Genomic DNA, 15,594 nt, shown 5'->3' on the forward strand with positions numbered 1-15,594 from the left:
TTAGGCTTCCTGTGTGAATTTCCTGTGTCAATTTCTTGAAGGTACCTAACCTCTGGAGGGGCCATGTCATGAAACCAAAAAGAGAGAGTGGAGCCTGGTGCAGGACTTCTCATTAGAGTAGCACCTTCATAGTTTTGACTACAGAATAGTATCCTTGTTATTAAGTGGGCTACCTACTGTGACTAATTTTGCCATCTATTAATACTTATACATAACATTTGGGTACTGGTAGGAAGTAGACGGGTATTCAAATCAGGTAATGTACACAGACAAGAACTTAGTATCAGGACTACTTACAAAAGCATAGCCTGGACAGGATCTCAGCACCATTGTGGTCCACAAGACTAGAAGAGAGGGATGGGGCCTTCATGTCTTAGTAGCTGTGCCCTTCAGGGTGACATGATACTGTCAGAGATGACCTGAGAGAATGAATTCCCCAACCCCAGACTCTTTCATCTCATTGTTAGCTCACTCTTTGTTGGCCAAACTGCTGGAGTGTGCAGAGAAGCTGGCCTGGAAGCACAGAGACAGGCAAAGCAGCAGAGTGGTCCTGGCGGGGGAGGGAAGATGTACAGCCGCCTCTTCATCTGCAACCACACATTAGCTGACATCTAGCTCTCAGCAACATCTTTGTTCAGGCAGTCACCTGATTCAGAAATCATTGCAGGTACTACCTGCTTGGTCACGCTTCATGGTATCCTGCAAAGATATGGAGTGGAACAAAGTGTTTTGCTGGAGCAAGATAGTTCTATGTTGGAAGTGTTTCTCTGACCATGTGAGCTATCTAAGTGATTTTAGGAAAGAGAAATGCATTTACGGGTCCTTCTTCAGGCTTCCATTATTACTAAACTTAACTTCCAAATAATCGAAAGGGCTTTAATGAACCCTGAGCTTCTTCATTCTTGTCATTTATGTTAGAATTGTAAACAGACGCATTATATTTAAAGGAGCTGGCTATCCCAGGCTCTTGATAGCCTTTAAACTCCTTGTCAGATGTTTCACAATTATCTAACTCAGGAAGTGGGGAAGGTTTGTCAGGGACGGAATACATGTGTATTCTTACTTTCTCAGCCTTTGTGCACTATGAGAAACATTAGGAGCTGGGGAGAATACCCAGGGGGCGAAATACTTGCAAGGACATTAGTTTGATCTCCAAAACCTGTATTTTAAAGAGATCTGTGTGTTGGTGTGTGTGTGTGTGTGTGTGTGTGTGTGTGTGTGTGTGTTATTGTGAGCTCTTGCAATCCCAGCACTGGAGAAAGTAAAAACAGACAGATCACTGGGGCTCACTAGTGAGCTAGCCTAGCCTACTCGGTTAAGTAAGTTCCCAGTCAGTGAGAGACCCTGTCTTTAGGAAAAGAAAAAGACAGACTGCACCTGAGGAAAGCCCAAGGTTGTCCTCTGGCTTGTGTGTGCTTGCACACACATATATTCTTGCACACATATGCACTCATGAGTGTGAGCACACACATAAGAACCATTAATTTCAACATATACAGGATACACACATATACATGTGTTGAATCCAAGACATAATCTTGTTTAGCAACCACAATTATTTATTGCTATGGACATTAAGCTATCTCAGGGTTATATGCTGCCCTTGCCATAACTGACAGACATCATATTACTGAAATAGTATATTACATGTGGGTGTTAAGACAGACTTCAGTCTTAAGTGGAACTTGACTGTCAACTCCAGTGTGGAAAGATAAACAGCAGGCATTAAATGCTTTGGAGGTAGTTGTATAAATATGGAGTTTATCAAAGCTAACTCAATGGACCCAGCCACTTGTGCTGAGCAGGTACAAGAAGGTAAATTAAGCTTGAAAGGACAAAAGTTTAGTCTGGCCCTTTCCTAGAGGCACCTGGGCACAAAAAGGCATAAAAAGCTTAAATAAGCACACATATAAAGTCTCCTATATAATAGAATCAAATTTTCTTTTTCCATTTCAACACCCGACTCCACTTTTAACTTTTTCTATACATCTGTATGACTACCACCACCCTTGACAACACAGAGACAGACAGACAGACAGACAGACAGACACACACACACACACACACACACACACACAGTAACCTGGGTGTTACAACCCGACTTTTGTTCTTTTATACATTCTGTCTTGTCTGCAGCCACACCTTTCTTCTAAAGCTATTTTTGAATATCACAAAACAAAAAAACAGTCAATTGCCAATGTTTGGCAACAAGTTATGGAAACATGAATGAATGTAAACATACAGCCTTCCCATCTGTCAATCTCAAATTAATAAGAATCTTGGCCAACAATAACAAATACCTGGATTTGGCCTCCGAGTCATGAAATTCTGTATTCTAAACATTCTGCAGCAGTGGGATGCCTTCCTTTTGTTTATTTTCTCCAGACTATGGAACATTCCTGACCAGGGAACCGGAAGTGGTCTGTGTGTTCCCACTGGGACCCAGCAGGCTCTCTGGGTCCTGCCACACCCCTCCTCATGCAGTAGGTGCCCCCAAGGATGAGACTTTCCTGCCTACATCTTCCTGGTCCACAGCCCTTTTACAGCTAGAAGAAAGGAGTTTCCTTTCACCAGCTCCTCCTCCCTTTGCTCTGCCTCTTGAGGGCCTGGACCACTCTCAAGGTCCCAGTTGGGTGGTAATGTCTTTCTCCTAGTCCTGAGCTCTTGGATGCTGGTAAGCTCAGGAAATGCAGAACCACAGCACTTAATGGGACCAGAAGGTGACATGGCAGCCTCCATTATTTTCACTGTGGGCTCCTTCCATGTCTTGAACCTATTTCTATTTTGCATTCATCACCACATATTATAATTATTAAAGCTATCTGTCTTTGAAGGCCAGGATCTTATCTTAAAAATGTTTGAATCCCCTTTGCCCTATACAATGTCTGGCATGTGTCCAATAAAGGCCGATGAGGTTTACAGACTTAAATGTGGGAGAATGTTATATCACTAGTACTCTCTAATGGGAGGAAAATGTTGTTATGCTCAAACTACATGCTTCTAATAGTATTTCCACAAAGAACTTTCCTTGTCAGGATTTGGTATATGCACATGTACAAAAATTCCATTTTGGTTCAATCAATGTATCTGCTAGTCGGACACAATTTGACTCAGTGCTGTTTTCTTTGTAATACCTCTGTGAATAGAGAAGCCCATTTTCACAGAAAATGGGGCTTTATCAGTTCTGTACCTGGTATCAAGAACTGCTAGCCAGTCAGGTCATTGTGTTTCTAACACTGACCCCACACAGCCAGGATGCCTCACAGCGATAGCACCCAGGGAAGCCTGTTGTGTCCCTCTCAGTGGAAACTTGTCACGTGGTCATTAGAACTGGGTTGGTACACAGGTCAGTGCCCCGGTAATGCGTTGGTGTCTGTTGTCTGGATCTGAGCCCTGGTAAAGGAACCAGGGACAGTGACTTTGGAATGTGTTGGATATTTGTTTTGTGTTTTCCACAATCTGCTGGAGGCCTCTCAGCCAGGTGTGCCTCAGGACCCACATTCGCTTTTCCCTTCAGCTTCATTTACCTCTGTGCAAGCCTCAGTGATGGCTATTCTTATTTTGGGGAAACATTCTTGTATTCCGGCCCCAGTTACTGTTTTGGGGGTTTAATGACAAGAGTCTACGTTTTTTTTTTGTTTTTTTTTTTTTTTCAGAAGAGACTGATTCTGCTCTGGTACTCTTTTCAATTAGGGGACAGTAGGTTAGGATTGGTAAACCATCATCGTTTTCTAGTGAGACTCGGTGGGGGCGGATCCATCACAGTGGGGGCCAGGATGGGATACACTCTACTTGAAGGTAGATGTGGCAGTTCCAACACAGCCTCCTTTCCTGTTTGGTCTGTCAGGATGGAATTGCTGTGGCTGTGGGGAGGAACTGAGTGGAGCATAAGGAATGTTGATATTAAGAGTTGATTGGGTGCCCTTATCTTCCTGAGGCTGTTACATTTAAGAGTACATCCTGCCATGTGTTTGAAAGACAAGAAGACAATGAGGGAAATCCACACATGCTCTTGAACCCGTGCCCTGGTTAGCTTTCTGTTGCTGTGATAACCCATTCTGACCAAGATCAGTTTGAGGAGAGCAGGGTTTATTTCACCTTCCAGCTTCCAGTCATCACTTAGGGAAGTCAAGGCAGGAGCACATAGCAAACAAAGGAGCAGAAATCGCAGAGGAACACGTTTACTGGCTTGCTCAGCTAACTCTATTATACAGCCCAGCTCCACCTGCTTAGGGATGCCATGCCCACAGTGGGCTGGGCCCCCGGCATCAATTAGCAATCAAGAAAATGCCTCACAGACATGGCATCAGGCCAATCTGGTCTAGGCAACTCCTCCATTGGGGTTCTGTCTTCCCTGGTGACTGAGTTGTGTGACGTTGACATCTGGAGCTAACTGTGACAACTCTTTTACCATAGGTTTCTGGAAACCCAAAGAATCCTGTCTGGTTTCTTTGTTCATTATAGTCTTTGTGTCTGTTTCTATATACACTGTGTACAGGTTGGGTTTAAAAGCTAGTGTGTGTATGGTATGTGCACACATGGGGGTTGCACTCCAGTGCACACACATTTGGAGGCTAGAGGAGGATGTCGAACCTCCTCCCTCTTGGTTGTTCTCTACCATACTGTTTTAGACAGTGTCGCTATCTGACTATAAAGCTCTCCATTTTGGCTAGGCTAGCCAGCTGGCAAGCTCCCAGGATCCACCTGTCTCCATCCCCCAGTTTTGGAGTCACAGATACCTACAGCCATGTAGATGGCTTTTTTACATGCTGGGTATTTGAACTCGGGTCCTCCTGCTTTCATAGGGATTGCTATCACCCACTGGAGCCATCGGCCCTGTCCTTTAAAAGCTGCTTTTGTGAGGAGAATTGGTAACAGTTGGAATCAATCTTTCTAACTGCAAGTTTCCTCACAAACAGGTGGAGACCTACCCTACCCACACTTTCTAAAAATTAGCCATGGACTCTAGTTTCAGATATCATGGCATTCACAGAATTACAGAATTTTAGATCCAGGGCACATGGGGAAAGTCCTTGAAACTGCCTACTTTGTGTATTTGTCAATACTCTGGTTTCTAGAGGTAAAGTGTTTCTGGGTCAAATGAGTTAGAGAAACCCTAACATTTTGTAACTTCCTCCCCTTGGGTATTTACAGTGAAAAGTTACTTATCAGTCAGCTGGTCCCAAGGGTAGTTAACTAGAGATATTAACTAGAGATTCTTACATGTAGAAATTCATTCTACATGTAAGAAAAGAATCTCGTGTCTTTGTGGAGGTCTAGAAAGCTAAACCCTTGTTGGAGGTGAAAGAGCCAAGGATCTATTGGTGGGTACCAGCATCCCCAGAAAGGCTGCATCTTTACACTCTGAGCAAAGATGTCAAAAGATTCCAAGATGATATACTCCCCCTCCCCCCGCCACGAAATTCATTTGAAGAGTTGCTTCTAAAGTATCTAGGATCCTAGTTTACAGAGATTTATCCTTAAGTAGATGGGGAAATAAGCCAACTGGCCCATCCAATTGAGTAATACTCTATCCGTACGTAGACCTCAGAAAATGCAACCTGAATAGCATGAAGAGCAAAGTGCCCGCGAAGCTCTCAGTGTGGGGGCCTGGGAGGGAGGATGCAACAAGCAATTAAACAAGTAAATATGTAATTACAAATTACGATACGTGAGTGAAGAGAGTACTGTCACATTAAGCTTAAATTTGCAATCCTGTCTTAATTGACCCAGATACAGAAGGGATCAATAGCGGGTGTTTTATGTCTGTCTTGATGCTCCGCTCATAGTTACGTTTTGAATCACCCAGCAGCCTCTCTGCTTGTTTCTTTCAGCCCCCGTGGAGCAAAATGAGAGCGCAGTGAGCCAGCTCAGCCTCTCCCCAGCCATCCCCGCCCCCGACGCCCACCATGAACCACTTGGAGGGCTCCGCGGAGGTGGAGGTGCCCGACGAGGCGCCAGGAGGGGAGGTGAACGAGTCCGTGGAGGCCGACCTGGAGCACCCCGAGGTGGAGGAGGAGCAGCAGGCGCCCCCGCAGCCCGCAGGCCGCCACGGTGCCGGTGCCGCCGCCGTCGAGGACCCGCGAGCGCAGCTGCAGCAGCAGCAGGAGGAGGAGGAGCGCGGGGAGAGCCTGGCGCGCTCGGCCAGCACCGAGAGCGGCTTCCACAACCACACGGACACGGCCGAGGGCGACGTGCTCGCAGCGGCCCGCGACGGCTACGACGCGGAGCGCGCGCACGACCCCGAGGATGAGAGCGCCTACGCTGTGCAGTACCGGCCCGAGGCCGAGGAGTACACGGAGCAGGCGGAGGCCGAGCACGCCGAGGCGGCGCACCGGCGCGCGCTGCCCAACCACCTGCACTTCCACTCGCTGGAGCACGAGGAGGCCATGAACGCGGCCTACTCGGGCTACGTCTACACGCACCGGCTCTTCCACCGCGCCGAGGACGAGCCCTACGCCGAGCCCTACGCCGACTACGGCGGCCTCCAGGAGCACGTGTACGAGGAGATCGGGGACGCGCCCGAGCTGGACGCGCGCGACGGCCTGCGGCTCTACGAGCAGGAACACGACGAGGCGGCCGCCTACCGCCAAGAGGCCCTGGGCGCGCGGCTGCACCACTACGACGAGCGCTCGGACGGCGAGTCCGACAGCCCCGAGAAAGAGGCCGAGTTCGCGCCCTACCCGCGCATGGACAGTTACGAGCAGGAAGAGGACATCGACCAGATCGTGGCCGAAGTCAAGCAGAGCATGAGTTCGCAGAGCCTCGATAAGGCGGCCGAAGACATGCCCGAGGCAGAGCAGGACCTGGAGCGCGCCCCGACCCCAGGAGGAGGGCACCCCGACAGCCCCGGGCTGCCAGCACCTGCGGGGCAGCAGCGGGTCATGGGACCCCCGGGCAGCGGCGAGCCTGGGCAGCGGTACAGCAAGGAGAAGAGAGATGCCATCTCGCTGGCCATCAAGGACATCAAGGAGGCCATCGAAGAAGTGAAAACCAGGACCATCCGTTCGCCTTACACCCCCGACGAACCCAAAGAGCCCATCTGGGTCATGCGCCAGGACATTAGCCCCACGAGGGATTGTGACGACCAGAGGCCCATGGATGGAGATGTAAGTATATATAGGTTCGGGCTGGCTGGACTCCAGGTCCTTGGGAGGGGAGACTTGAAGCTCTATGGCCTTGTAGGTCTTTGAGAAATGACTTTATGGGTAGATGGCCTGTGGGGGCACTATGCACCTCCCCATGGTAGTTTCACCCAGTGCAGCACCAGCAGGAGGGTGTTAAGAGTGGATCCCACTTATCAGACCCATAAGGCATCCCTGTGCCTTCCAGATGGTACCTGGAGGGCTTGCTGAGAGTTACATTCTTGGGCCAATGCCCACCCCCACACTGCCCTCCTGGTGCTCATTGAGAAAGTCTGGACTGGGGTCCCAGAAATTGTATCAAGTCTGCATTAGTTGGAGGGGATTTTGCAAAAACACCATACATCCTGTAAGTACAAGATTTTCAAGGGTTCCTGAGATGAAGGATTAACCCGTGTGAGAAAAAGAACAAGGTGGGTGGAAATGGGATTGGAACGGTGGCCTAGCACAGGTGGGCATCTGAATCAAGTTTTAACGGGAGACCAGCCTGATCTCAGGTGTGTATGGGCACCCGGAAAAGGGGAATAACTCCACCAAAGTCAAGTCTGTGGGCTTTTTTTTTTCTTCTGATTAATCAGCAGTTCAACTAACCACACTTAAAAGGCAAAGAATGGCACCGTGGAGGGTCTTTATATCAAGCCCTGTCATGAAAGAACAAGGCATTAGAGAGTCAAGACAAGGGTCTTTGCAGTAGGCCGAAGCATCAGTCAGAAGTGGTTCTGAGATTTCTCAGCGTTTTTATTTTCTAGGATGGCAGGGTCCAATGCCATTCCAACTAACAGGGTCCTGGGCCCCAATTCAAGAACCATTGCCATGACACCATATCCTAAAGATTTGGACGGCCACTGTGGCCTCTTTAATGGAAATCCCCCTGTGCTGCCAGGTGCTCTGCAACGTCCCCACCCTCCCCAACACACACCCACATACACTGTGACTCCCTGGAGCACCCAATAAACTTCTGTCACTTCACAGAAGGTATGTTTTCTATTTAAAAACCAAATATGCTTCTCTGTGAAGAGCTGCAGGCCAAGCTGTGGCCGCCTCTGTCCACAGCTTTATTTGCCATTTTTGAAATTGGAGAACGGTCAAGCTCAGGTGTCACAGTCTGTTGAAAATAAATCAAGAAGCCTAACCTTTGCCCCTCTACCTTGCTATAAAAGTGCTTTTTTCCTCTCACTCTTGCTTTCCTGTACTCTCCCATAATTTCTAAGCAATTTCATTTTAGAATGGAGCTTGAGGATGGAGAAGGGCCAGGAGGTTAAATTCAATTTCATTTTATCTGGTCCAGGTGCTGGCCTCCTCCATCAGCATCCTTAGCTGCATCAGCTCCTTGAAATGACCTACTAACCATTTGCCCCTGGGGCTTCACCCTGAGCCCCCAGGAGAGTGGCCGGGCCAGGAGAGCTTTTGTTCATTTGAACTAGGAGGATGCTTTAAGCCTCTTGTGTAATGTTTCACTTGAAACAAAATTTATTATAAAATCTTGAATGACACTTAGGACCCCGTACCATCAGAAATTTATCTTGATGCTAAGGAATCGATGAGTAGGGCTTATCGGGGTGTGAAGGGTTAACAAAAAGCAAAGCCCAAAACTTATGCCGTAAAATATGCCCCCATCATCCCTAAGCTGTTGGATCCGTGGGTCATATTTCATCTGCCGTGGTAAATGTATAGGGAAGATCTTCGTTTGCTTCCCCTTTGATGGCATTATTCCACCTCACCTCAGCTTCAGAAAAGTATTTACTGAAATCTCATTCCACGCATGCTGTCATAGAAAATGGAAAGGCACTGTTAAAAGTACCATGTCTGCAGTCTGCAACCATCTTAAGAATGCAGATCACTACCCTTCTTCTGAAAGCCAAGTGCCTGAGGCAGGGCCTGCTGGTCTGGTGTGTTTGTTTGTTTCATAAACTCTCCCTGGGATCTCAACTGTGTGAAAGATCGGGAACCTCTGATTCAAAGAGAGGGACCCATTTAAGAGCTGTAGACTTGAGACTTACTTCAGTGAAAGAGTGTACCACTGCGGTTATGGTCTGCAGAAACAGAGGGCCCTGAAATTCTTATTCCAAAGGCTACCGTGTGTTTAAAAAAAAAAAAAAGGTGAAATCAGAAAGTGCAAAGGAACAGGTGGAGGGTGAGCACAGCCATGTTACCAATCGGCAGAGGTGATTGCTAACAGTTAAGTTTGCTTTTGACAGGCCTCCCACTCCCCTGTAGCCCCAACATTGCACATGTAGAACAAGCAGGCATTGTTTGCTGGTGCAGTAGACAGGATGAGAAGTGGGGATTGGTTATTCACGACCACCTGTTCTCCTTACTGAAAGGACAGACGCACAGCACCAAGTGAAAACAATTATTTTCCAAAGACCTGAAAACCAGACACGTGCTTTTGGTCTAGTAAGGACTTTCAACACAGCCATTCAGGGACAAGTGTCTTGACATCAGCCAGCACAGTGCATGTGCATGCTAGGAGATTTGAGCCACTCTGAATGGTGGTGCAGACTGCTAGCTGCTCACCTCTACTCTCTCCTAAAACTTTATTAAAATGATAGTAAGGCGGGGTTGGGGATTTAGCTCAGTGGTAGAGCGCTTGCCTAGCAAGCACAAGGCCCTCGTTTCGGTCCTCAGCTCTGAAAATTAAAAAAAAAAAAAAAAAAAGAAAGGTAATAAAAAACAGGAAAGAAACAGCAAAAGATGAAGATAATAAACTGTTGTTGAATTCATTGGTAATGCTGGACATTTCATGCTAGGCCACATTTCCAGTTCCCTTTCAAGTTAGAGAGGCTTGAAAGGGAAATTCGTCATCCCTGGAAATTCCTGGGAGGCAAGGCCAGTGACGTGTGCATTGGGAAGTGTATGACTTCCAGGCAGGAGCAGCAGAAACCACTCTTCTTCCTTCAATTGCAGCAAACCCAGAAGCCAGATGGTGAGAGTGGTATGGCCCTGAGTACAGCAAGGATCTGCTTCCCCAGAGTGAGCAGGATTCCCTGGTGACCCCAGTGAGACATGGAGGCAACCTGATTGAGGCCACAGGAAATGGGGGGGTTGGTATGTTCCTACTGCATGGCCTAATCAGCACTGTGTAATTCACCGGGGAGGTTTCTGCTTCCTCCTTTCTACCAAGATTTCTGAGTATTTAAACATAGACACCCCAAAAAGGCTCATGAACTTGAAATACCCCATGCGTCAGATAACAGGAACATGAGGACATGGTTGGAAAAGAAGGGTTGGCCAACAGGTCGTCACAGGAGACATTAGACCTCTGGGTATCTCTAGTGTGTGCAGCCAAGTGAACCTTTCCTGCAGCTGTGTGGCTTCTGGAAGTAAGGGAGGCATGTCATTGTGTCCCTAAACAAAAACACAAATGGAAGGGGGGAGGGACTCTACCACAGGAAAAATAGGAGGGGACCCCTCAGGTGGATGAAGAAGAGGCACTGGATGGCTACTATGCAGAAAGCCAAGGCAGCCCCCAACCCAGAGCCTCTAGGATCCCAATGGGAAGCCTAGAAAGAAGATGGTAGAAATCCTGATGAGAAGAGATCCTGGCGGGCTTGCAGAAGCAGAGGTGATTTGAAAATGGTTTAGCATATGTTGTCAACCAACCTATAGAACACTAATCAAAAAAACCAATTCTAACAGTTCCGATTTCCTTTGGTTATTGGCCTTTCTGTAAACAGTTACGTGAGTCAGAAATGCAGACCATATACATGCAGCTGAGCTGGGAAGATCATAGGCGCAGTCTTCAGAATGCAAACACTGAACGTCAGTGAACCAGAAATGTGCAGTAGAAAGGGCGTAGACTTCAGTACTTGCAGTTGAATCCAAGAAGTAGTGTCTAAATCTGAAAATGAAAGTGAGGCCATATAAATACATTACCTCTGAACATGAAAGTAAATGTAGAAGAAAGTTGCAGAAGAATTGGAAATGGAGCCATCAAGTGAGGAGCTGCGTGAAAAAGAATTTGAGTGTTGCCCCAAGCTGTACAGTATGATGTGACTTTGAAAACTATTTGTGGATGTATATGGAAATGGTTCACTGAACAAAGAGATCATCTCATTGCCCTGTTTTCTTGAACAAAAATAGAGAAGGGCAAATGCTTCTGTGTGTTTTGTGTTCAATTTATAGGAAGGGAAGGACTTCCTTGCTGGCTGTTGACCTGTGGTAGATGGGTGCACTGTTTCAGGCAGTGTTTGCATTAAGCATGCACACTTCTATTTGGCTGGCATTACAAATACAAGAATAAGAACTACAACAGTTAGGTCAAGAGGAGGGATTGCTACCCATAGAACACTAGTGGACAATAAAGAACCTGGCGTGTTTAAAGCCATGGACCCCCAAGTGTGTTTAGAGATTGGAAGCCCCCAACACTGGTGGGGAAGGATGCAGTAAGAACAGTAACTACGGTGGGAGTGATGCATGCTGGGGCCAAGTGCAGTGCATTGGTTTCTCCAGGGACATGAATAATTACGGAAGTTCAGAGCCTTCGCTTTAAAGATGAAATGTTTTTGAGAGCTGCCTTTTACCAGGGTGAAAGCACCACAGTCGCAGCGTTTACCAGCCCATGCTGCACCTTCAGATGCACAGTGAAGTGTCACATCCCCTCATGGAGTGGTGCTCTGTGTAGCAAAACTCAGTTGTCAATAGCAACAGCAAAGAGGAGCCGTTTTCCTGTGAACTATGAGGACCCGATGTAACCAGGGTAATTTTCTTTAAAGATGTAATAGTCTTAACCGTTACATCTTCAAAATGAAAAGGCTTGACCTTAAACTCCCGTTTGGAGAGCAAATGATTCATTTCAACCATGAAAAGAACATAAGGGGCTGGAGAATGTTTGCTTTGTTCGTGTCTCATAGACTCGCTGTGTTACCTTCAATTATCTTAGCTCATCTCTAGAATCTCACCTGTCTGTTCAGTGCTGGGCAAGCCCTGGTGCCTGAAAGCAATCTGCCTACTGACCTCAAACCACCGCCATATTGGAATCGCTGGAGCAGGATCTGTCTGATGATGGTCCACCATAAGTCAAGTATTCTAGCTACTCCATGCTCCATGGAATTTTTTTTTTTTAGGTTATGGGGAAGATTGTTTTAAAAAACATAAAACTTAGACTTCAACTTCCCTTCACCTGACCCCACCCACAAGAGGAATCTTTCTCTGTGAATTGTCTCACCAGACAATATATATGTGAAACCCTGGGGGAAAACAATAAAACAGATGGCCAGTTTGGGCTGAGAAAATTTTGTCCCTGGAGTTAGCACACAGGGCCACAGTTCAGGAATGTGACAGGCTCACTTAGGAAGTAGGGGTTCAAGAAACTACCCAGGACTCTTTAGAATATGTGTGTCATCCTCTCCAACATTTCACCTTCAGTAGTACGTGTGATAAGTGTACTGGGAAGAAGGAGCCACTACAGGAGAAGAGTATGTGTACCCTGGTTAAATCCCAGGGCCATGCTGTCCTGCAAAATCATTAACATGAGTGGTTCATAAATGGGATCATTGAAATTTCCTCTTATTGTAAGCATAATTGGCGTTGTGCAAAAGGAGTTTCTCAGTAACTGTAAGATGTTTGCCAATGTCCAGCACTCTCTGGAAGTGTGCTGTAAGGATTGTGGGTATGGTGCGTTGGCTCCTTCTGGAAGTTAAGGCTCACTATTTAGGGTGAGTCACTGGCAAGCTGACTTAGTGAACTTGGCCTCAGTGCTTCCCCTCACCTTCTCTGCACCAGGGTTTCTATCTGCTGTCCCCCAACACGCAGAACCTCACCACGACACTTGTCCTGATCCCTCCCTTCAATGACCCTGGCTCCCAGCTTCTGCTTTAAGCAACAACCCACCAGCCTTTTTTAATCCAGGACTGTTCTAATTAAATCAAAGTAACCTGCTAGTCAGTGAAAACAGAACTTGCACTACCCCGTTCAGGTAACAATTATTTTATATTGACATCTTGTTCCCCTTCCAGAGACCAATGCACAAAACATTTCGAGGTAGGAGGTTGTTTCAGCATTAACTCTGCTTAGTCGGGGTCAGAAACCAGCCACCTTCTTGCCGAAAGGAGGCAGTACCAACGTTCTGGGAAGTAAAGGCCTAATGTTAGTGCCTGCCCTCATCATCCGGACTCCCGAGCCTACTTTAATTTTTCATTTCAGAAAGCTGACGCTGGGAAGCAGTGGAGAGTACCCTGGGTTCATCTGGGTCTGAAATTTCTTGATGTTACCCCGCTCCCTGCCCTGAATTCAGCATCTGGCCTTTAAGGATTTTGCTTTTTCTCTTAACTGTTGCTAGGAGACTGTCAGCCAAGGTCACCTACACATGCTAATTAATTAAGACTCATTAGCAGTGTTACCCTGTTGACCTTGCTGCTGTGCTGTCAAGCCCATGAGGACAAGTCAAAAGAACCGTACTGCTGCCACGGATTCTGTTTCTGTGCAGGACTCCTGTGAGGTGCTCAGAACTAAGGGCTTCCTTTTTTGGATCTTTGCCCGCCCATGATGCTCTGGCCAGCCACAGTATTTCCAGGATCAGATAGCAGGGCTGGATGGAGTTGAGATGGGGTCCAAAGTCAAGCAGACAGTTTAGGATGAAGATGTGTCCTGTCAGGGCTTGAGTTCCCCAAGGGGGTCAGTTCCCTGCTGGGATGTGCTGTGGTGTTCTTGGAGGAGGGGAAGAATGGCCTTGTGGAGGCTCCATTTCTCCTTACATTTGTATCTGAAGAGGGTTAAACCCCAAGTGAGCGTCCTTGGCTCAGGTCAGTCCACTGACTTGCTGTGAAAGAGTACATGTCCCAGCTCAGTCTTCGTTCTTGTCCAGGGTTCAGACTGTTTAGATAAAAAGGACAGACAGATCCTACAGCTCCAACACCCCCAAGGCTTGGACAGAGTGTAACCATGGAAGCAAAAGATCTGCCACAAAGATGGCAGAAATGGGTTCCGGTTTATTTGGAATCAAGCAGATCTCAGAAGAGGAAGGAAACCTGCCGCTTAGATAGCCATCTTGTATTTAATGGAATGCTGGACATATAGGATATTGCCTGCATAAGAAATATGGCCCAACCAAAGTGCTGCTCATTGCCTTTCCTTTTAAAAATCTTTTTATTTTTATCAGTTTTCAAATTCGCTGGTAATTTCATACACATATATGCACCATGTTTGGATGATTTTCACCCTCCCATTACCCTCTCTCATCTTTCTCTCTATCCCACTAAAAGACTTTTTCCCAAAATGCCCACTCTTACTTTGATATCTGTTTTTTTTTTTTTGGTTTTTTGGTGTTTTTTTTGGTTTTTACCCCCCGAGTTTAACTGTGGCTGCTTGTATGAGTATGAGCGAGGGAGTCATTTACCAGAACACAGGCACTTTATCAATGGCTACATTCCTGAAGACCCTGACTCCCTCCCCCAGCACCCATGAACTGCGCATAGGCCCTCAGAGAGCACAGGGACCTCGTGAGTCCTTCTCTCGTGCATGGTGAAATAGTGAAGGGCCCAGGGGTAAGCAGATCTCGTGCAGGTAACTACAGTTTTCGTGAGTTCCTGAGTCCAGTGACCGTGTCATACCCAGAAGCCAGTGTTCCACGGCACTTTTCCCTAACCTCTGGCTCTCACATTCTTTCTGCCCAGTCTTCTACGGTGTTCCTGAGCTTCAAAGGGGGTGTTATAGAGGTCTCATTCAGGGCCAAGCACTACACCGTCGCTTATGCTCCACCCCTTGAGTGGTTTTGAGTCTTTATGTTACCTGTCCGGTACCTCCATGTCTACTGTCAAAGGGCTCAGATGGCTCTGGCCTTCAGGCTTTGCTAACAGCAGCATGCTTCTTGGGCCATTCCACTCCCTGTCTGCAGCTCTTGATGGCAGATATCTCACGGCTCTGGCATCTCCAACATCGAGGAGTCTCCAGTGCAATCCAGGCTTCACTTTCCCAGATTCAAGTAATGGCCTCTCAGGGCTTCCATACAGGGACTCTGCGATCACATGCCTGGCCTCAGCAGCTCTCCTTAACCTCAGAGGAAGATTCCACGCCCCCTTTACTTAACTTCTGTCTCCTTCATGACTAAAGCCACAAGGATAACCCTGGGCGGTTTGGGGGACCACATAGAGTGGAGCCTGCCCCCCTGAATCACAATTGTAGCAGCTTTCCTTTGTTGTTCCTTTTCAGGGGTAGAAAATTCCTTGGGCTTTTCCTTTGATAAGTGGGAAGCTTGGGGTCCTGCCCTGAGGGCCCCCACTCTTTATTCCATTTTTGAACAGGTCTTTCTTTAATCACTTCATCTCTTTCTGCACAAGCCTTAGCTCCAACATTAAATTTCCTGGTGTTCTTTTCCATTTCAAACTGTACATTTCATGCTTCTTTTTGCCTTGCTTGCCTTTCTTCATTGTAGACCTGCAGAGGATTGATTTCTAGTAACCACAGAACCGAGTCAATATTAGGTTGTCCTGAAATCTCCTCCGCTGTGGAAATT

At 47.1% G+C, this 15,594-nt stretch overlaps 1 protein-coding gene across 2 annotated transcripts in view; it reads left to right on the top strand.

The window, feature by feature from the left end:
- Positions 1 to 5,834: 5,834 nt before the first annotated feature.
- Positions 5,835 to 15,594, top strand: part of Apba1 (amyloid beta precursor protein binding family A member 1) — a 73,797-nt gene continuing 64,037 nt past the window's right edge. For both annotated transcript variants that reach the window (XM_036208018.1, XM_036208028.1), the window contains exon 1: positions 5,835 to 7,109. In XM_036208018.1, coding sequence (XP_036063911.1) covers positions 5,910 to 7,109 — 1,200 coding nt within the window. In that variant the 5' untranslated portion in view covers positions 5,835 to 5,909. The remainder of the gene's footprint in view (positions 7,110 to 15,594) is intronic.

The sequence above is a fragment of the Onychomys torridus genome, chromosome 1, assembly GCF_903995425.1.
Source record: "Onychomys torridus chromosome 1, mOncTor1.1, whole genome shotgun sequence".
Taxonomy (NCBI): Eukaryota; Metazoa; Chordata; class Mammalia; order Rodentia; family Cricetidae; genus Onychomys; species Onychomys torridus.